The 23,112-nt window shown below is 41.5% G+C and overlaps 2 protein-coding genes across 8 annotated transcripts in view; one reads left to right on the top strand and one right to left on the bottom strand.

The window, feature by feature from the left end:
- Positions 1-1,566: 1,566 nt before the first annotated feature.
- Positions 1,567-23,112, bottom strand: part of LOC106656042 (phospholipase D2) — a 27,348-nt gene continuing 5,802 nt past the window's right edge. The window contains exons 1-14 of one of the 3 annotated variants that reach the window (XM_014376671.2): positions 8,141-8,601; positions 6,569-6,799; positions 6,129-6,495; positions 5,932-6,052; positions 5,450-5,873; positions 4,999-5,234; positions 4,660-4,927; positions 4,415-4,580; positions 4,044-4,340; positions 3,715-3,967; positions 3,182-3,642; positions 2,851-3,091; positions 2,435-2,764; positions 1,567-2,354 (exon numbers count right to left, since the gene is read on the bottom strand). In XM_014376671.2, coding sequence (XP_014232157.1) covers positions 2,253-2,354; positions 2,435-2,764; positions 2,851-3,091; positions 3,182-3,642; positions 3,715-3,967; positions 4,044-4,340; positions 4,415-4,580; positions 4,660-4,927; positions 4,999-5,234; positions 5,450-5,873; positions 5,932-6,052; positions 6,129-6,495; positions 6,569-6,782 — 3,480 coding nt within the window. In that variant the 5' untranslated portion in view covers positions 6,783-6,799; positions 8,141-8,601 and the 3' untranslated portion in view covers positions 1,567-2,252. Of the gene's footprint in view, positions 2,355-2,434; positions 2,765-2,850; positions 3,092-3,181; positions 3,643-3,714; positions 3,968-4,043; positions 4,341-4,414; positions 4,581-4,659; positions 4,928-4,998; positions 5,235-5,449; positions 5,874-5,931; positions 6,053-6,128; positions 6,496-6,568; positions 6,800-7,902; positions 8,116-8,140; positions 8,602-23,112 lie in introns of those variants that run through there. The other 2 variants (XM_014376672.2, XM_023461553.1) reach the window with 2 other exon arrangements.
- Positions 20,008-23,112, top strand: part of LOC106656200 — a 15,142-nt gene continuing 12,037 nt past the window's right edge. For 2 of the 5 annotated variants that reach the window (XM_023461556.1, XM_014376951.2), the window contains exons 1-2: positions 20,009-22,546; positions 22,726-22,828. In XM_023461556.1, coding sequence (XP_023317324.1) covers positions 22,726-22,828 — 103 coding nt within the window. In that variant the 5' untranslated portion in view covers positions 20,009-22,546. Of the gene's footprint in view, positions 22,547-22,725; positions 22,829-23,112 lie in introns of all 5 variants that reach the window. The other 3 variants (XM_023461558.1, XM_023461557.1, XM_023461559.1) reach the window with 3 other exon arrangements.

Raw genomic sequence — 23,112 nt, 5'->3', positions numbered from 1 at the left:
GGATCAACTGACACTCAATCATTTATCGTAGCAACTATATCTACCTATGCAAACATTTTAAAGTCATACTGTATGAAACATAGTGTGTCAAGAATAAAAAATAAGATGAAAAAAAATTAATGATATAGCAGATACTATCCTTAAAAATGTAGACAAGTCAAAACACTTTTTGATAAACAAAATTTAAATGAAACCTTTTAGAATGAGATTCTGAATCGCGCTATGTATAAAATTACGATGCTTATAAATAGCAAAGTATACAAGTGTTCTTTAATGAGAATTTTGAAAAATGTACATCGTGAAAAATTTAATTCAACTAGAAATATACATCGTTCAAAGATACGATATGGAACTTCTATTACTTTTCTTAATGAATTGTAGATACATCAAATCAAATAAGCATTATTTTTCCTTTTTTTCATGGCAAAACAGGTGAATCTTAAAATATTTGATACAAATGTAAATACCTGTGAACAAAATTTTTAGAAACTTTTTATAAATAACAGTTTTTGAAGCAATACTCATCCATTCAGGTATATTTTATTTTACGAATAAAAATGAGCAAGTCACCATGTATTGCACTAATTTTGAGTTTCACTGTTTTTGAATTATATCGATCGTTTTATAATTGTTGATTCTTCAATCAATTCAATCATGGTACCAAGTTGTCTTTCTATACTTTTCAAACAATATGAGTACAAAATTGTTAATTAACTTTGAAATGTTCAATCATCATTTTTGTACAACGTTATATTAAAAAAGACATTTCTAAGTAATCAAGGAAAATTTTCAAAAACAAAATAATGATGGTGCAATTGTATTGAACGAATGAATGATAAGTTAGATTAAATATTATACAAAATAATAATGCTACTGATACAATAATAACGTGGAATGCAAAAAAAATGAAGAACAAAAAATTGTATTGAAATTTTGAGGAAAAAATTTCATGCCTGCATTTGGCCTACCGTAAATATTCATATTAATGTTTTATTAAAACCATTCATATTATCACATGATCATTTTTTACCAATATTCGCAGCAGTTTCAGTCTTTTTGTCAAAAAAAAAAAAAGATTGAAAAACAAAGTATTGCAATTGTAATTTTACCATTGCACGTACCTAGAAAATAATCATGATAAACAGTGATGAAAAAAGAGAGTGAGAGAAAATGAGAAGAGTTTCATGAGCTACATGAGAAGCTCTAATTTAAAAAATAGAAGAACCTTATAAAAAATAACAGTATGGTTATTAAATGAAAATGGAAAATATATAGAATTACGTTTTGGGAAATAAAAGATAATGTACTGTGATGAACGATCAAATCTTTTGTTGCAGAAGTTGTAATTTTGCAGAGAAATTGAAAATTCGAAAAACGCAGCCATTAACTTCGACTTTTTATTCCTCATAATGTAACAATGATAATGCATATTTCGAGAGAAGGAAAACTAATAAAAAATATTTAAAAAAAGTGGATGTCTTACTTTTTACTTTAAGTTTTCCCTTGCATAGTTTAAATTATATTTTGTTTATTTATACACAAACAAGAGACAAATAAAGTAATACGATGATATCAAAAATATTCACGCTTTATTTTTTTAAAATATCAATTTGGTCAAAAGACGCGCTAGCGCCTTGCCTACTAAGTATGTACTTTCAATATACATTCATTTCAATATAAAAAGTTAATAGATATTTGTAAGAGAGCTTTTTTACTTAGATAATAAAATATTACATTATAAAACCAAAGTTTTCTTATCCATACCAATTCATCATGAAAATGCGTGGATATGTAATATAATGTCAATTTAAGTATTAACAACAATAGTGTTTTCAACATCTCAGATGATAACATACGTTTAAATCGTTCGAAAATTCATGTAAAAATAAAATTATCGTAACAAAACATTCCAAAAATTAATAATGGCTTTTTATCATAAGCAATTTTTAACTGTGCTTTATCGGACGATGTCATCGACATGTATGTAACTTCATCGAACTATATTATGAATAATTTATTCTTAAAAATTGTTTTATGAAAATCTTTTCCACGTCATTTACTAACAATTAATTCATCATTTACATTCATATTTTATACAAAATGTTAAATGCATAAAAAATTTCCTGAACAGAGTAACTATGAACGAACACTCATAAAAAATAATATTTATAAAATGAGTTTAGGAAATCAATGATTTCAGAGCTAACTTTTAAATAATACACTTATCGTTATCATAAAATTATTAATACTGTTCAAACCCACAGAGAAGTTGGCATCATGCCTTCGACAGTATTGGCAGCTGGTTTTAATGTCTCATTGCATAAGAAATCCAGTGGCAAGTCGACAAGATGTCCCTGAAACGACATGAACAGTTTTTAGCTGTTTATTTTTGGGTATGATTTAATTAACGCACGGCTTTGCGTAAGCATTATACCTTGATGTGCTGAACTTCCTGTTGAGCTGCTATAGGATCTCGAACGCTCAACGGTTTTTCGTTCTGATATTCCTTCAGCATCTGAAAATTAACTACTTTGTTCGTTGGGATGCAATTAAATACATCCTCAAATATTTGAGTATTCCGACTGCTTCTCGCACGCCAAACATCGTGATAGAACGACTTCTTCAAAATGTCCTTTAGCCTGATATTTTCACCCGTCCATATGAGTCCCAAATGTTCTCGAAACAATTGCTTTCTCAGGGAGCCAGCGAACTTGCCGCATGGGTATGGTATGTCGTTCATTCGACCGTCATCGAATTCGGTGTCCTAAACGACAGATTACAGTAAATTTTTAGTGCTCGCAAAAAAAAATATCGCGAATATTGCGCAATGGCGAAAGACGAGTCACGTACGTGAATTATAACAGCGATCTCGCTGTCTCTGGTGGCGATCATGCTTCTATCGTTGATATTGGCCGAGCCGCAGATGACGGTTTTATCGTCGACGATCATCAGCTTGCTGTGCACGTAAATCAGCTCGGTGACCAGCGTGCCATTGAGCACCGAGTGAGTGCGCAATCCGTGAAACGTTATGTACTCGTGAGGGTTCTCGATGCCGGCATCGATCAATTGATTCAGTATCGCGTCCCTCCCCCTGTTTCGGAACAAAGAAAAACCTCATCAATATTTATTGAGCAGTTCGAGCAATAAAATGAAAGAAAAGAAGTAAAACCAAATTCGTCACCTCGATATGGAAGCGTAATTCCAGTGAGTTATGGCGCGCAAGGCCGAGCCCGACGGACCGCCGACCTCGCCCTCGAAGCCCGGCAGCAGTGGCATGACAACGAAGACTCGGAAAACGGTGCCCTCGCGATGCGCGCGCAGAATTCGCTTCATCAGGGTCTCGCCGATGCGATTCTTCACCGAGCCATTGTCCATGCTCGAGAGCGTGATGAAGAACTGATTCTCGATGTAGATGTAGCGCTCGGCGTTGGCGATCGCGTGGATGTAGGCCTCGTGGATGCTCTGCTCGACGGTGTCGGCCTCGAGAAAACCGGCCGACCACGAGCTCACGGAGCGCAGCACTTGGCAGTCGAGGTTGCTGTACGTGTTGCCGAAATTCACGGGAGGTTGGACGTTTTGACAGTTTTTGTACGACTTTGGCAGCAGGAACGGGTAGAAGGAAGTTTGTTTGGCTTTCTCGAGCTGTGCAATCAAAACAGTCGTTAGTATATCTAGTTATTCTTATCTTATATTTTTTTGGCGGTTCAGTCTCACCTTGATGGCGTTCCATCTCTGGATGAAGTGCCTGGATACGTCTCGAGCGCAAGCCCCCTGGACCATCACACCCATATCGTGCCAAGGCATTCTTGGTGTGGTACTGCGATCGACCAAATCTTGATACGGACTCTCGAGATTATTGAAATCTTTGACGATGAAATTGGTGTAGTCCTTGCCGATCCACAGCTTGGCACCGCCTCCCATTTCGTATTCGCCTCTACTCTCGGTTCGTTCCAAGGGAGATTTCGCACTGAAATGATGACAAATCAAGCGCCTGCGAAGGAAGACATTCAAATTTTCCTTAAAATCATAAAAATCCCATTTACCTGTCAATCGTATCGTAATCCTTCTGCTTTTCTTTCTCCTCTTCCTCGTTCCTCTCCTCGTCTTCTTCGTCGCTACTTTGCTCTTGAGGATTATACACCATATTGATCAATTCGCGCCTCTTCATTCTGACGTTTTGCCTTACGCGGTCTACCGTTGTCTTCGCCACATCGAAGAGTTTTTTTCTTTGGCTGGTAGGAGTATCACATTTCACATTTTCCAAGTCGACGAGCGGGTCTTGCTCATCCACTGGCTTATTCTGAGCTTTTCTCTTGGAATGTTTCTTGGTAACCATTGGTCTTAACAAACGATTGCATATTAGTATGAAAATCTCGCTTCGAGGTGACAAGTGATAAAATATTGAATGACTCACAATATAGGAAGACATTTGGTAGTAGCCATTGCCACGGTATTAGTCGCGATAGCTAGAGGCAAAAGAACGTGATTTTGCGAGGAATCGTACTTGTTGACTGGTTTGCTACTCGTAGTTATTATTTTCCCCCTCGACGGTATGTAAATCGATGACATTTGCGACGCTCCTGCAAACATGTTTTTTTTTCATTATTAGTTATGACTCTTTTCATACTGTTTCTTCAGATCTGCGTGTACAAAATATACCTATATCCGTGAGCCAATGCTCGTTACAGTCCCAACGGCCGTAACAAAGATCGATACCTCCGAGAAAGGCGAAGCTCTGATCGACGACTACGATTTTTTCGTGATGAGCCCACAGAAATACACCAACTCTCGCGTGATCTGGATGCCTAAATACTTTGATATTTTCTGGGTTCTTTTCCACGAGACGTTGCTTGCTGTAGAAACTGTTGATTCCCAATGCTAATTCTACCTCTTTATAGATCATAATGAATACCTTGACCCCTGCGGCCTGATGAATAATTTTTTTTTAACGGCACTAATTATTTCCTACATAAAATTAACGAATTATAAAGAACTTACCGCTTTGCGCTCGAGTATTTTATCTAATCGCCAGTAGTCGTCGCCTTGCGCTGGTCTTTTAAGGTATATCTCGGGCGACAACCACCAGTCGGCTATAAATATTTCTTCGGTGGCGTTTTCCATGGCGTCGGCGATGGCTGACATGTAGTCCGAGCCATCGATAAACCAGCTGGCCGTTATGGGACATCTATACGGAACAAAGGATTTATGTGGATTTGCTTGTATAAATGCTCTACCTAAAAAACATGCGCCGACGTAGTGCAGGAAACAAAGAAAAACATACACATTCGTTTGATACTGCGTTTGGTCAATTTTTTGTTTGTTATAAGCCACTGTGACTTTAAAGATAATGAATCTTAATGCTTTTAAATTTCATTATAGTCAGTGCTCAGATCATTATCTTCATTGTCATTGTATATAAATAGATTCTGTCTAATTGTTACAAGCTCACCTTCATTTTGACAGATTTTCTGAATATGCTCCAACCACTCTTTGGCTTTTCTCCTTGTCCAGCATTTAATGACTATCTGACGACTAGAATTTATTATTTGTAAACCATTTCTGATACCCGTAGAATACAATCCAGAGCTAACTTCAAACATGTTATCCATGAGAACAACAGATTTAATTTTTCCACTATTGGGACTTATGTAGGCAAGGAAAGTATCTTTTGCAACTAAATGACGCTTGTGCCATTTAGCACACAATCCAAAACAAAAATAATTACATCTTATACAACAGTAGCTTTGCAGCAAACCAAAAATATTACATCCAGTTTTGGCTACTGAGCCAGTACGCTTCAAAACAAGAGCTTCTTTTCCATGATCACCTAATTCATTGACGAATGAAAGATTAGAAATCTCCAAAAAGTGTACCTAAAAACCAAAATTACAGTTACTGGTGTGCTGGTTTGCATTATCATTTAAAACTTACAGTCTCTGGATGTTTTTTGTAAATGTCAATCTTTAATAATGCATCTAGATAGTTGCCAATTGCAGTCATTCTTTGTCCTAAATATTCATGAGGAATCAATACTTCAGGTCTATTTGGAAACCTGAAAATTGAAAATAAATTTAGTTTTACCTATATGACTAGAAAAAATTGTATAGAAATTGAAAGGTACTCATTACCTAGGCAAGGCACCTCGTTTTCTTTTATTTGTATCAGCTTCTTTATGTGGCATATTTTTGAAACTTGATCTCATTTCTCTATGTTTTTTTGTTGGAAATGGAATGTTTAAGCTTGCTCTATAGATTTTTAATTGGTTGTGTAAATATTGTATGTGTTTGTATCTTTTTTTCACTGACCATGTAAAAGCACCATGAGTGAATTCAATTGTATACAAGTTTGGATTTAATGGATGTGTAGTAACGCTACGCTCTATGTCAACTACTTTAGCATATATTTCTTGACCCGGTATGAAAATATTCTTATGTTGCTTTGGGAACTTGGATGGTGGAGTATGAATACTTGAAAATGGTTTCATTTTCTGTTCCTCTGCATCAGAAAATTAATGCACACATTATAATTTTTGTCTATCTAATTTAAAAGAAACTATTATTTATTTTACCATGTGGAGTACTCTCATCTTCACTTTGTGCTGATTCTTCCACAGGTGATTGAACTTTAAGTCCATTTTCATCAATTGTGAAATCCAATGAATCCGGTACTTCCAAACCATCATCAAACTCAGAATCCTGAGACATTACACTCAACATGAACTGCTCTGTTATATTATGAGTAGAGCCATTACTCTGCTCTGAACTCTTCAGTGTTTCATCCATTTTATTAAATTGTAATTCTGCAAAGGTCAATGATCTTAATAGATAAAGATTTCTTTTATAGAAAAAAGTGTATGTTTAATTATTTGTATTAAAATTGTGTCACTCAACAGAATTATTAATAGATAAAAAATGACAATAAAAAATCAATTAAAAATGAATGTTTAGAATGTTAAAAATAGTAAAGATGGAAATAATGTATATTCAAATCGCCTTGAGATACGTTCGACTAACATACTTTGATAAATATTTTCTTATCTGATTTTATAATCGATTGAAGCTGAAGAACAAATTAGTGGTAAAGAATTTTAGAATTAAAAATATTAAATCAATCATGAAATTGCCACCAGAACCAGCAAAAACTCGATGCAACAAATATAATAAGATTATACCGATCACGGCCGAGTACAAAAGCGAAAAGTGGAGTTTTTACCGAGGCGCATAATATATCGCGTTACATATTCATATTGCAAGCAGCAAATGATCGCGAACGCGCGCATGAGTCAAGGTAATTTCCAGGAAAAACGTTCTCGCTGCAACTGAACTTTCCTTTTAATGGTGTTTCATTATCATTTTGTTTTTTTTCTGGCGAGAAACCGACCGCGTTGCGTTACATTGCACCGGTCGTACTCACAATTAGATAAAGTGCACTCGATCGCAAAAATGCATGAAACGATGACAATTACAGGCGCGCGTCGAAGTGCAAGAATCGCGCAAGTGTATGAGAAATAAATTGCGAGTCGCGACGAGTGATGATCATCGATGGATTAAATACGATCGATTGCAACAGTTGCGTGCACGCGGCTGCCACTAGTAGTATATGAAGCGCAACAGGTTGTCTCTCTTCTTAATACGCACGCAAGCGAGCATCTTCTATTTTAATTCAAATGCATTAACGTGTCCGACAACGTGAAAAGCATCAGTTTTCCTAGATTATTACAATAATAATGTGCAGCGTCCAACAGCGAGAGCTCGGACACGGTGCACACATAACGAGAATAGAATGAAAAATGTTTTGGCCTTGCTCAAAAGCAGTAGACGTTATAGCACTCTGACAGCGATAGAGCCGTCGTCGTGCGCGGCGAGAGCCGCAGAATCGCCTCTCGCTCTCTCACTCACTCACTTTTTTGCACGAGACGCCGTTTTATGAAACTTGAACCTGCGGCTGTATAACTTTGTCGGTACGTAAACGCCGCTTATATCACTCGCGTACTCGCAACGAAGCGTGAAGTAATTAGTACCGATCGCACACATGGAAGTCGCGAGTCGAATCAATGAACGTATATGTAGCTTGTATTAATGACTAATTCGTAAGGAGGGACTCAAAATATAAACAAGAGGAGGACGTCTGCACTACTTACACACTCGGCGCACTGCGCGACGCTACCTTAATTGTAAAGATAACAACCTATAAGACAAGACAGCACCAAGGAGAGATGAAAACAAGATAAGCATCAGCTGATGTTTTTTGTTGTCCCTCGGCGTGCTCGATCGCCGCGAGTACAAGTAAAGGTATGCGATGCGCGCGGCAGACGCCACAGCAGAAGCGCAGATATATATTCTTTGGAAACGGGACAATTGGCAATAATCGGCGCTGCCGTAGGTATACACAACTATATAACACGAGCGAGTGCGTTCGCTGCCGTTGATCGCTAGCGATTCCGCGAATGACTGTTGATTCGCGCGCGCCGCGGCGTGTCTGCTGCTGTTGCCTCTGCTCGCACTCGTGTTATAGTTGTATATAGTGTCGGTGCGCTGCCCCAAGAGTCGAGCGAGAGGCGAGCCACCACATCGCGCGAAAGTTGTCTGCAAGTCGTCGTCGTCGTCGGTGGTGGTGTGCGTCATCATGTACGTATGTCGTATGCGTGTATGTGTTTTGTATGGATGTGTGTATGTGTGAGAAATAGCGGGCAGAATAACGCACGGCACTTTGCATATAAACTTGAATCGAGGAAGAGAAGATTGAGGAGAGACAAGAGCAAAGTGAGGAGGGGGAAAAGCAGCTGAGCCGACGATCGCAGCGATTTAAATTGCTCCAAACTTACTGTGTGTTTGCGCTATATAGTTATACAGTATACACTAACCAGACGAGACTCCGAGAAATTGCCGAGTGCGCTCTGTTTATAATATTGGGGAATCTCGAGGGGAACAGAGCACACCTATATAAAGTAATAAGCGCTGCAAAAAAAAAAAATACTTTCACGCGTGTCATAAATGAAATAGTCGAAACTTTCGGGTGTCGTAAAAGCAAAGATCGATCGTGTGGTTAACATTTAGCAGCACTGTACACACAAGAGAAGAACCAAAAATGTTCTATAAAGGAAAAATCCAACCGATACTCGCGTACAGTGTTGAGCCGATACGTCATGAGTCGACGTAATAAATAAAAAATAGCACATGGCACAGACGTCCCACGACTTTTAAGACCTCGTGATTTTTATCTATATAATTTATAAACTCGATCGATGCGTATGTGTGAGTGATTTTCGGTTACATTACGAGCAAGTTTGGAAAAAAAATGATCGAAATCATCGAGGCGAGTCACGCGGTGCTCGTGCGAGGCTATTTTTTGCGTACACACAGTATGTTGTCTCTCGGTTATCAGTGCCCGTACCAGATTACTATAATATTTAAGTAGCTACCTGTTTATATATTTGAGGTAATCGACGAAAATTTGCAAACAGCCAATTACTCATATTTCTTTGTCGATAATTCGGTACAAAAGAGACGTTATTATTTATACAAGTAGCTGCAGCAAGCTTTATAATATATGTCGTCAGGCACTAATGCGTGTCTCGCTTTTGCGAAATCTGAGCGTGACTATGGCATAGAGTTTCGCACCGATAACATTGAGAATATGAAAACTATATACGATATGATTTTGTCACCAGCGCGCGTTTAACTTTGCGATTATCATATATTTATATGGTTGATTCTCCCGAAATCTGCTTTTTCGGGTATGGAAAACGAAAAAATGGTGAAAATTTTTTTGTCATATTGAACGGCGCGAACTAGTTTACCCTTTTTTAAACCATAAAATATGAATAATTATTGAATCTGGGGCTTTGAGATTTCGTTTTACGAAAACTATGTCCGATTTTATGCTTAAAATCGACTATTTTCGGTTACGGAGGTGACACACACGGAGGTGACAAATCGCTGCTTTGATCAACTATGTAAGAAAAATAAGAAACGCACAAAATTTTCCGCACAACCCGAAATTTGGTCATGAAAAACGAGTCTTTTGACGGGGCGAGCGGTTAAAAAGAATGATCATAGCTCGAGATATTCATGTCCACGGAGGTGACCGTTTTTTTGACACACGTGAATTTTTCAATAGAATAATTATCGCAGCATCGATAAAATGTAAAATTTGAACCCGCAACCTACACCAATCGAAAGCTGGGCTATAATACTTGACATTTACGTATCTAGCGACATCAAAAATGAGTTAGCGACCCAAAGCAGGCGGTATGTTTGAAATTATTCAGAAGCATGATTAAAATCCGAGACATTTTTCAATTGCGTGGGAAATTTTTTTAAAACATTTTTCAAAGCCCTATAATAGACTTAAACTTTACTCTGGATGTATAGAAGCTGGTCTCATAGTTATTATAGGGTCAGGTGCTAATGAGAATGCATGGTACATGCAAATAGAGTTGATTTTGAGATGTAGACATGCCACGGAGGTGACATTTGGCATGTATATCTTCACGGCAAATTTAACTGACCCTAAAAAATTGAAATATTTATGTCCTATCATGAAGAATACAACAATATTGAATGAATGACCGAGCCAGTTTTGGCTCATCTTCACTAGTTTAAGAATATGGCATAAAGACATGCAAAAAGCAGATTTCAGGAGAATCAACCATATGTGTGTTTTCGCAGTGACTAACGAGTTTCAAGATGCTTCGGCCAAGTCGCCAAGTAGTAATCTCTCGAGACGTGCTTGTGCACGACAACGGAGGGAACCTCGAGATGTTTGTGTGTGCGTGTGAAGATTGAAAAGTTTCTTAGCGATTCGAGCCCAAGAGTACGTTGCGGCTGCACGAGGAGTTTGAGATTTTCGTCGGGGCCAGAAACGAGTCCCAGCACGCCCGATTCACAATCCCCCGCGCGTTCAATCTTGTGGCTTCAACAGAGAGAGAGAGAGAGAGAGAGAGAGAGAGAGAGAGAGAGAATTGTTGTATGTTATTACACATACGGCTTGTGGCTTTTTATCCTTCCTCCGCCGCGATCCCAAGTCTGCATCGGCGTAGCAGTGAGTGTACAGCTGCTGCTGCACCAGCTCACCGGACGTGCCTCCGTGTATCGCAAGTTGCCGCGCGAGAATCTCCTTCTTTCTTTCTCTCTCTCTTTCTCTTTTTCTTTTTCTCATTCATGAGTTCATTGAATGTCGAATCGAGGAAAAGACTAGTTCCATGCACATCTTCAACGCGAAGCGACTAATGTTTTTTTTTTTCTATCATTCATCCGATTCGACCATTGATCCCTTGAATCGTACCATTAAAATGTTAGTTTTTTTTATTGGAACATAGGATTTCGAATATTTACATATTAGACGAGTTCTTATTTTCCAAAGTATTTCTAATATTTCATCTTTGCTCAGGACGGAATTCGATACTGGTCGAAAAACTAATCGTTGACGCGTGCCATAACTCAAAACACGTGTTTTGTTTCTTCGCTTGAGTCGTTCTTTTTCGAGGTAAAAAAATCACAAAAATTGAAAACGTATTTTTGTTGTTGTTAAACTTTTTGGAAAACGTTCATTCATGGTTTTTTACCGTTTTTTTATCATCACGTTTTTAATCATTGCGAATCTCTATCTCGAAAAAGAACGACTCAAACGAGAAAATACGAGGAACAAAATTTCTTAGAATAAATTAAGAAAATCGATTTTCATATTTTGAGTTGCAGCACGCATTAATGATTAATTTTTAAACCCAGCGATGAATTTTATCAGTTTTTATACCCCAATGATTTAAAACGACGCCCAAAGCGAAGATAGAAATACTTTCGGAAAGTAGAGCCAGTCCATTATATTTCAGGCTGTTTCAAGAACCAAATCTTAACTTACACTTATTGTAAATTTTTCTCATTCGTCGCGGGAGGCCGTATTACAAATCGTGTTCCAAGATGCTACATCACTCTACTTTCAAACGCTCATTTCCGGCCCAACGATGCAAGTAGGTTAAACTAAAAAATTTTCGTTTTCAAAGCTACCGAAGCAGATATTGGAGACAAAAACGAAAAACTAAAATGCTATAAAAGAGAAAATATAAACAACGATGCTATCGTTTGAAGATCGACTAAAGTGCTCCGGCTGAAATTACGGCACACCTGGTAGAAAAGGATTGGATAGAAAAACTTAATAGTAGCCATAATATTTTCAAAAGACATAAAAATTATCGCATTCGAGTGTATTTGGCTTCGTAAAAAGCTTATGGGGAAAAAATAAAGAAACAGAGTTTGTGAGCCCTGTGCGAAGTTGAAAATTCCGCGAGACAGGCGCTTGCGCGCTTCATTCATGCTGCTGCTGCTGTTACTTTGGGCTCGAGTCTGCAATGGGTGCTCGCGTGGATTGGCTGCGTCGTCGGCCTCGACAACCAGACCCCCCCGCCGCAGCGTCGACCCAACGGAAGGAGCCAGTCGCCTCGCGCCTTTAGCACCGAGCGAGATTATGGTATTTTCACAATCTACACGATGTAGCTCTAGCTGCACAGCTAACTCTGCTGCCCGAGGGATCGATTTTTCCTATACGTGTACGCGTACTCGACTACTCAAGCCCATGACTCAGCTATGCAGCACGCGTGAATAATCGATGGGAATTTTGAGTCTCGTCGCAAGTTGGCCTCGAGATAGATAGAGAGAAAGAGAGACGAGAGAGACGCCTGGGCAAGTCCAGAGGCGACCATGTTAGAGACTCGAATTTTCGGCGTGGCGTAGATGCTATACTTATATACCAGCTCGAGAGCAGGAGAGTGCCACTATCGGAGCTGCAGATCGAGTCGAGTTTCTCGACTCTCCTCTTGTGCTCCGCAAAATATATACATCTATATAGCTGTACAGCAGCCATATAAAGCCACTGATATAACTTTACGACGAGCGAGAAAGAGAGTCCTGTGCACTACACTGTGTACACGAGGTACTCTCGGAGCTTTTGATCTTGCCCATCGTCGTTCCAGCATCAGCGACGTTGCCCTGCGTATACGAGTTGTAATTTTGTCGCTTCGAGTAGCAACGGCAGTGAGCCGATGGTCTGCTCCTTTTCCCTTACAAGTATATATTGTAACCAGGTATATCCCCAAGCTCGACGCTGCGGCTATTAGTTTATTCCCGGCCGACGCTTTTATAAATTATCGCAGTCATCCGAGTAATCGCGTGGATATTTTTACGATACATTGTAAAGTTCGTTAAGCTTCGCGTTAATCTCTCGTTACGATATGTAATGTGAAAAAAGTAATGAATGGAAAATAATATTAGAAAATGAATATCGTTCCAATTAGAGCTAGAGGGATTTCGAGAAAAGTACGTGATCGTACGATTGGTTAAGTTGCGATCAAACCTCGATTTTGTCAGGGTGAATTTTTTTGTACACGCCTTGCTGCTTTTTTTCAAGGACCCGATCTTAATATATAATTTTGGAAGAAAGGGGTCAAAAAAGAAGAAAAGGGAAATGGAGTAAGTTGATCGACACATAGAATACAGAGAGAGAGCTAGATATGGCAAGCCACCGCAAGTACATCCGTATAGAGGTGAGAGCTTCGTCACCGCATACCTTATCACACAAGCTCGGAAGGTGTGAATAGAGAAACGTTAAGAGCTAGTTCATAAATGAATACGAATTCACGAGATCAGTTGTAGCGTCTTTATCGCAATTTTCACACGAGCATTTGAATATGAATGTACCAACGCATTGTAAACGTTTGATGCTTGGCTTTCAAGAGAAACAACACAGCAGATCCTCGTGCCTCGAGTCTATAATTTTTTTTTCTCTCCTCTGCTCCTCGTTCACGCCGTTGCTGCTCATGACGATGGCGTGTCAAGGCGCTGCTGCTTAGCCGCGCCGTCCTTATAAGTACATATAACGCGTGCTACGCGCCGCACTTGTTATACGAGCTAGTGGACGCTGTGCTGCTGCCGCAGGAGAGTCGGTTGAGTTCAAGTATACAATATATAGCTCGTTGAACACGGAAACGAGAAGCGAGAAAATTAGTTCCATGTGCTCGCTTCATATTGCCCATGCTGCGTTCGTATAAGTATTTTACTTATAATCGAGTTACAATATAGCCGCGTGCACAGCGGCAGTGGCAGCATCGGCAGCAGCGGCAGCGGCAGAAGCGACGCTCTCGAGCGCACGTAGAGCTATGTAGCAAGCTTTCTTCCATTTTAAGCTCGCTGCTCTTGGTATAGGTACTCAATCGATTCTCGCTGCTGCTGCTGTTACTTGCTAGTGCTGCTGCTGCTGCTGCTGCTCCGACGAGCGTCAATCCCACAGCCGATTCTTTCTGTCCGAGAGCAGTTTTTTCTTCTCTCTCCATCTCTTAAAGTTTGTGCTGCTCACACAGCGACAAAAACGACTTTGTTCAACGTATAAGTAGTGTGCGATAGCCAAGCACCTATATAGGTATATTATTACGTTTGTAAAGAAAAAAATAGTATAGCGTCCCTGATGTTGGTTGGTTGGCTGGCTGGCTGTGTGGTGCGGCGACGCACGTACGAATAATGCCATGTAACTCAGCGCGCCTCGCGTATACGCCGCACCGCACGATTCCACCACGACGACTATCTATTATATAGCCGCTGAGTCGTTTCTTGGCCTCGCGCGCTAACGACTATCCTACATATACATGTGTGTATATGGAGCTTTTATAGACTGTCTATATGCCTTCGGCAAACAGCGCGCACGAGAGGAAGAGAGAGAGAGAGAAAAGTAGAGAGATATATGGAGTTGGGCCGCGCCGTTGCGAAGAAACCTTTACGCAACAACGGAAACGCGCGCGGATCGCCTCGACTTTCGCGTATCTATAGATATATCGAATGCATGCAGCTGCTGCTTGCTGCACGGTGTACCCAGCAGTGGCATAAAATACAGAGAGACCTGTCAGTTTTCACTGAACCAGCGAGTCGAGTGCACGCGTGCCTATATCGCGGTACGACTCGCAACATAGCCACAACAACAACAACAGCAGCATGAAACTATATTCTAATATATTAGTAAAGCATCGTATACACTACACATTGGACGCAGCTTGCGTTTCGTGCACACGCAGTCGTGCTGCTGCTGCTGCTGTTGTGCTGTGCTTGATATGCGTACGTAATAAGTAATGTATAGATATGGGTCAAAATAATACTTTTTTACAAAACCGTGCGCACGTATGTCACCGATCTTGACGCGCTTTTGGTATGTTATAGTACATGGTAAAAAGGTCCCAAAAAAAAATTTTTAGACCCCCTCCCCCCTCCTACCCCCCACTTCCGGTATAAACGTCCATTTTCGATCTATATTTTTTCTGAGGACATGAAGCAAGTAAAAAATCTGAAAAAATTCATAAAAATACTTTTCCACAATCCAAACAACCTTGAATTTTTTCAGATTTTTTGAGTGCTTCAGGCCTTCAGATAAAATCATTGAAAATTTCAAAAATCGAGATACGGCGGTATGAGCCGATGTAGTACTCGGAAATTTTTTCAGTTATTTTTCGCATTAAAAAACATAACCTCAATTTTTTTCAGATTTTTTCAGATTACCTAACGCACCTTTTGAAGCCAAAAACCGATTTTTTTGACGAAAATAATTTTTTTAGGACAGTACGGAGCCTCGAAAAATCTGAAAAAAATTTTTTCTTGTTTTTTTCATCAAAATACGTAATCTCAAATTTTTTCAGATTTTTTAATTGAAGGCGATAGCTTCTAGGGCCGAAAAATGCTATTTTTAACAAAAAATGGTTCCTAGAACCCGATGGTTCCGGTGAAAAAATTTGAAAATATTTTTTTTGAATTCCTTGTCAAATTTTAATAAATTTTGACCGTTTCAAAAGTTCGATTGAAGCTTCCTAGCTCATTTTAGAGCAGGACAAAGATTAGTGCAAAATATCTGAAGACGTTTCTGAAGACATTAAGGAATGATAAAACTCGTTTGATGCTCTAAAATGAGCTAGGAAGCTTCAATCGAACTTTTGAAACGGTCAAAATTTATTAAAATTTGACAAGGAATTCAAAAAAAATATTTTCAAATTTTTTCACCGGAACCATCGGGTTCTAGGAACCATTTTTTGTTAAAAATAGCATTTTTCGGCCCTAGAAGCTATCGCCTTCAATTAAAAAATCTGAAAAAATTTGAGATTACGTATTTTGATGAAAAAAACAAGAAAAAATTTTTTTCAGATTTTTCGAGGCTCCGTACTGTCCTAAAAAAATTATTTTCGTCAAAAAAATCGGTTTTTGGCTTCAAAAGGTGCGTTAGGTAATCTGAAAAAATCTGAAAAAAATTGAGGTTATGTTTTTTAATGCGAAAAATAACTGAAAAAATTTCCGAGTACTACATCGGCTCATACCGCCGTATCTCGATTTTTGAAATTTTCAATGATTTTATCTGAAGGCCTGAAGCACTCAAAAAATCTGAAAAAATTCAAGGTTGTTTGGATTGTGGAAAAGTATTTTTATGAATTTTTTCAGATTTTTTACTTGCTTCATGTCCTCAGAAAAAATATAGATCGAAAATGGACGTTTATACCGGAAGTGGGGGGTTGGAGGGGGGAGGGGGTCTAAAAATTTTTTTTTGGGACCTTTTTACCATGTACTATAACATACCAAAAGCGCGTCAAGATCGGTGACATACGTGCGCACGGTTTTGTAAAAAAGTATTATTTTGACCCATATACATAATGCATACTCGTTTGTACATAACAGTATGTGTCCACGGCATACAAATGTTTTTATCGTAGATACATGCTATGCTATACTCAATGGCAGGAAACGAAGAAAAGCGAGACGGTCCACGGACGACGACGACGACGACGTTGAAGCAGCAGTTGAACGTCGCGTCCATGTCACGATCTGACAATTAGAGCCCTCGATACTGCTGCTGCATATAGACCAGGAATATATAGAATGTACGGGTCGGCCATTTCGGAGGAAAACCTATAATTGATCCATCATTCGCTATATGGAATAGCGCAGTCATTCATTGCTCCTTCCTTGCCATCCAAAATTCAATACGAAGATTTCTCGATTTCTCGCTCTTTTTGGAGTTCGATCGATCGTAGCCCTCTACATTTTATTATTAAAGATAGGCGTGTATTTACACGCTCCTCAGCTGTTTTAGTCGCGAACAAACTGAATTTAAAAAGCTTCGAACGAGAACGAACGAAAAAAAAACAGGCAGAAGCCTGCTTCGTCGAAGCCAAGATATCCCAAACGGTAGCTTGACAGTCCAAGTCAGTCGGATATAGCTGTCGCATGTACGCGAGATGTATACATTCGACGAAGACGAGCACATGTGTATGCGCTACACACGCATGCGATGGGTTCTCTCTCTCTCTCTCTTCCTCTTTCTCTCTCTTCAGTCGTCGCAGCTGCTGCTACTGCACTTACACTCGTGCTATAAAGCTCCGATAACATTGGGGAAACGCTATTGGGATTTAAATCGAGCATATACTTAATGGTAGAGGGGGTAGGTATGGCCGTTTTAAATAGCCAAGCTCGATGCTTCAGGTATGCGAGTTCGGCATTTAAAACGGCCATATTTGTCTCCCTCCACTCCGTACGTACTACTCACTTTAGATGGATCCCCCAAGTAATACATGGGTCTTACTAATGCATCGCCAGCAGTTCGTGAGTGTGTGTTGGTGCACACACGAGGCAATCCAACACACACGCACAAGTGTAGAGGATATATATTATATATATATATTTCGTAGTTCCCCACCCGCACACACATACACATGCGTAAATGGGTGTACGAGTCTTTGCAAACTGCGCGTGCAAACTCCGTACATATAGATATAGCACGATATATGGATAGACGACGCAACTCCGCAGCTTTCCCGTTTGTCGACGTTCGTGCCAATATATACATGCACACAGGGGCTCTCCTCTCGTGTGACAGCGCGTCATGAGGAGCGGGGTAGGAAGGGGGGCACTTCCCTCCCCGAGTACACGAGAGTCGGGGCTTCCCCTCGCTCGGCTTCCCCACCCAGACATCCGCAGCCAGCAGCAGACCACGAGCACACTGCTCTGCACCGACTGTCGAGAGTTAACTCTGTATTATTATGAAGCAGCAGCAGTCGACGCATGCGTTCGCCCCGACTTTCTCTCCTCTCTGCTACGTCGTAGCAGCACATGAATTAAAGCGTGCATGCACTGCTCTCGCAGCGAAACTCTCCGCTCTGCGCTCATGCCTCATGCTTTTGAAAGAGCCCACGAGAGACTCAAAAGAGAGAGAGAGAGAGATGCCGAGAAAAATTGCCAACTCCTGCTTGCGCGTTGCCTGCGAGCAAAGCCGCTGCTGCCTGTAGCTGAGCACTATGCCACTGAACGCTGTTTTTCTCTGCGAGCCCTCGCTTGTGTGTGCCTCCGTATATAGCACAGTGACATTATGTATACAGTAGGTATAGGTACTGGCAGACAGCTCGGGAGAGAAAAAAAAGGGTGAATAAACGAGTAGTATAGTCGCTGCCTGTCTGCGCCAACTATCTTTCATGCCGCAGCACCGCAGACAGTTTCGCAGACGGTGACGATGACGGGCTAGAGGATCCTCTCCTAGATTCCCATATAATATAATATCGTTGATGTTGTATAGGTACGTTTCGAGGTTCGAATTCGATGCGGAACCGAAATATATATCGGCGAAATCTTTGGCGTCGATCTCGTAAAGGGGGAGATACATAATAATAGGCATTGCTGCACAGCCGCTTCACAGGCAACTACAACGAGCCGATGTGCCGCCTGTACCGCCGCCGCGCCGATTTTCAAATGGGCCTATATACGAGTATAGTACCTATACAGGAGGGAAGGGCGCCCCCGCATCTATAGGTACAGCAACAATCGTTCGAAAAGCTCGGCTCGGTGAGAGACCTTCGAGTACGGGGGACAGCTGAAAATACAATTGGATCGTTGCTCCTCTCCTATGCGTGTGATACGCTCAGGCGCAAACGTACAATGAGCGATGTACACAGGCAAGCACACACATTGGAAATTGAAAGAAAAAATAACGCTCTCGCACGCAGGTGCTGCTGGTGCTGCTGCTCTCGGTGCATACACCTGCGCTGCTTACACGCACGTGCTATATACAAAGAGGCGCAGACATCATTGAGATCCGTTGAGCAACGAGTTACATTAGCGGCGACGCTTATGTTATAACGCATTAATATTGTGTCGGGCTTGCGAGCATCGCGTTGGCAGTTTACAAGTATTATACTTGCGACGACGCAATCGACAGCAGCAGCAACGTTGCTGGCACCCAACGTTGATGACGATGATACGATACCCGAGGCAAGCAGGCGATATAAATTAAAAAAAAACGTCAACGCGGCTTTTACTCGGTATAACGCGTGAAACAGCTGAATTGACTAACAACGAGGATGGCAAAACATTATAATACGCATTAAATAAAAAAGTGTGCAAGTATTACACACATACATATGGGTATGAATTAAAGGAGACGACGAAGACGAGTCTTACGAAGCGGATGAGTGAGAGAGACGTTTCGCTTTGCGTGTGTAACGTGCCATATTTTTCATACATAAGACACTGAAATGCTGCTGCTGCTGCTTTTGGCGAGCTTAAAAAGCAGACGAAGAAGCGGAATAAAAGCAGGCGAATCTCTCTCGGTACAGAGCCAAAGAGGGGAGTGCTTGCCTGCTGCCTCGAATAACATATAGAGGGAGAGTAGAGAGAGAGGGAGAAACCAGGAGGGGAGGGTTTCGCTGTATTTGCAATTCTGCTGGCATGTTGGCGTTCGTATTTCTCGCGTGTATATACATAGTCACACACACGCGAGATCTCTCCTCCACGCTGCTTATTCACAGTAGCAGCAGCAGCAGCAGCACACGACGGGGGTGTCAGATTGGCAAGCCAACTCTTGGCGCAGCAGCAGCAGTTGGAGGAGTGGAAGCGCCGAGTATTATATAGAGAGGAGGAGAGGGGAGCACGCGAGCGTGGGGAAACACTTTTGGTCTTTTGTACCCGACTGTTTGGGTATAGCCGAGTTGCGAATATGCGAGTTTAGCGAGAGCCAGCCTGATGCTGCTGCTCCGAAGTCGCAACAGCGTAGCAGCGTCGTATAGCGCGCAGCAGAGTCTCGACGAGTCGCGGCGAGAGCTGTGATACATACCAAGTACATACATAACTATATAACGTTAAAACGTGTGCTGTGTTGTTGCAGCAGCAGTAGCAGTGCCCGTCAGCGTGACTGTGTCGCTTATATAGCATTGCGCGCACATATAGATACATACGTACACCACGTTGTTATTTATGTGTGCTGCTCGGCGCGCTGTGCCGAGGAGAGCGATTGCGAATTCCTCGTTTACAAAAGTGTGCTTCGGTGCTGCTTGCTTCGATCGAGCTGAGTTATCGCTCATAGCTTAGCCTCTCTCGTTGTTCCGAGGAGCTGAAGAAAGAAAGAAAGAAGTTGAATTGAAAAAAGAAACAACGAAACCTAGGGAACCTCGTCGTCGGGGACACTGATATACAAGCGTGCGCAGTACGCGGAGCCTCGCGTGCACACGTTACTATCTCGAAACTACGTACTATAATGCAAGTGCGTCCTCTATAACTCGCCTCGTGCACTACGTATCGACGAACAATAAAAGTAAAGAGGTTTCACTTCAAAAATTCAAAACCAAAAAAAACAATATCACAACTACGTCGTCGTCGGGGTGCACAAGTGCAACGACGCAAGACTCGCTGCTGCTGGAAAACGAGTTCAATCGTCTCGTGCTGGATACGCATCTCTCTCTCCCTATCTCTCTCTTCTCTTTTTCAGGCTGCAACAGTAGCGCAGTGCAGTGCAGTACAACAGAGTCTGTATGTGCAGTGCGTGCGTGAGTGTGTTTTACGCAGTCTCTCTCTCTCTCTCTATATAACTTGAAAGTCCGTGTATTATAATGTGCGCCTAGTGCCTAGTGCCTAGTGCTCTGCTGCGGAGTGCACATTATTATAATACGGCCGAGCGTGTGTTGTTCTCCTCTGCGCATACATAAGTGTGTGCGAATTCGAGTGTGCGTGTGTGTGTGTGTGAGAAACGCGTAGGTGTCAGTGCGCTCTCGATCTCTCTATCTCGCTCGCTCGCAGCAGTAGCTCGCGAGTGCGTTTGGTGTTGTGTCCGTGTGAGTGTGCTGGCGCAGAGCAGCACGGCACATAGTGTTTTGCAGCCTGCTAGTAACTGGCGAGTTGCGAGAGAGTAGAGGCGAGCTGCGTGCGTCTAGTGACTAGTGCGCGCGACGACTGCTACTACCTACCTATCCACTACACCTCGCTACCTACTCGCCACTAGCAGTGCCGTCTCGTCTGTCGAGTTGGCCAAGGTTTCTCGCTCTCTCTCTCTCTCTCTCTCTTTCGCTGTCTATCTATCGTCGCTGCTGCTCGCCTCGCGAGTTTAGAACTCGATTTTCGAGGCGCACCAGTGACTAGCCTCTGGCACACCTAACAGCAGCAGCAGCGAAGCAGTGCCTGCCTGCCTGTCGCTCGTACTGGCGGTTATGCCCAAGTACTACGACGTTATTGCATACCAGCCATAATATCGTCGTCGTCTGTTGCAGTGCAGTGCAGTGCGAATCGTGAAGTGTATGTGCAGTGTGCTCTACTGCTAGTGTGCTGCAATACACATTATTATTATAATACGTGTTGGTGAGTGAGTGAGAGAGAATCAACGTGAGAGTGTGTGTGTGTGTAGGTGCGCGCACTCGGTGTGTGTTGGTGTTAGTGCGTTGGTGGTCCGTCTCGACTGGCGCATGGATGCGCCAAAAAACCTCCTCGACGACCAGAGCCCTCCCAAGAAGAGGAGCCTTGGCGCGCTATAGCTATTGAAAATGATTCGGACGATCGGCCCTGGCATGAGCAGCAGCGCCCGCATCACCAGCAGCAGCACGCAACAAACTACTACCACTAATTCTGCTACTACTAATTCTACTACTACCACTACTGCGCTTTCCTCGGCGTATCTCGGCCACACGGCCATTATGCTACTACCGAGCAGTAGCCGTTAATCGAAAATTACTTGCTGTGTGTTTCTGTGTTCAGTGGCTAGCCTAGTGTGGCTAGCGATAAATCGTTATTGCACGTGTGCTGCTGATTCGAGATATATGTGCGAGAGGCATTTACGGTCAGCCTCTGAGTGCGCGTAGTGCAGTGCAGTGTGTGCATTTTATAATATACATTAAAAAAAAAAAAAAAAAAACGTGTGTGCACACGCCATACGCCAACAAAAGTCGTCATCGTCGTCGTCTTTCGTCTTCGTCGTTGTTGCGCGTTGATGATTAACACAACGCAGAGCGAGCGAGCGTCATCGTCGAGTGCTCCTACTGCTACTGCAACGCTTTACAACTATAAATATACACACATGTGATACATAACTCTATACTATACGTATATATAGTAGTGCAATACAATACATACACACGTACGTCGTGTATGTACATGTTGATCGTGTGTGCGAGTGAACACACACAGATAAACGATATATCAGCTCTTGCTGCTGTTACTGCGCTCCTCCGGACGACGTGTGGTTTTCGTCGTTGACCACGACGAGCCCAACCAGCCCCGTAAGTTCGACCCTTCGATATCTCGTCAATCTCGAACTAATTTTTGTTTTTCTTTTTTAAAGTCAAACTTTTTATTTTATTTTCTCTTTGTACCCACATCTGTCTCGAGTCTTATTATTTTACCCTTTTTTATTGTTCTCGGCATGCAACGATAAAAACGAAATAACGTAACACCCAAGATGATGGACGAATACTTGCTGCAGCAGGGCCCACCGGGCTACAAGCGCTCGCGAATGTCCGAGCCGCCGCTGCCCAGTCTCACACCCAACGGCAACTTCATAGGTTTGTATTTATTTATTGTTGTTGTCCTTATTATATACTACGTGTACGACTCTACTCTATTATGCTTTCATGGCTGGCGTTACTTTTTTTTTATACTTTTTATATACTCTTGTTATTATGATTATTATTGTTATGATTGTGATTATTATTTTCCATTTTTATGTTGTTATGTTTATGTCCATCGTGTTATCAGGCCTCTATATAGTACACGTCGTTGTTGTAGTTCGTGGCTGGTTATATTACTACTGGTCGTCGTCGTCGAATGTCGCACATTATTTTATACT

Source organism: Trichogramma pretiosum, unplaced genomic scaffold (genome assembly GCF_000599845.2).
Source record: "Trichogramma pretiosum strain Unisexual culture from Peru unplaced genomic scaffold, Tpre_2.0 scaffold4, whole genome shotgun sequence".
In the NCBI taxonomy this organism is placed as follows: domain Eukaryota; kingdom Metazoa; phylum Arthropoda; class Insecta; order Hymenoptera; family Trichogrammatidae; genus Trichogramma; species Trichogramma pretiosum.
This window is presented reverse-complemented; position numbering and strand designations above follow the sequence as displayed.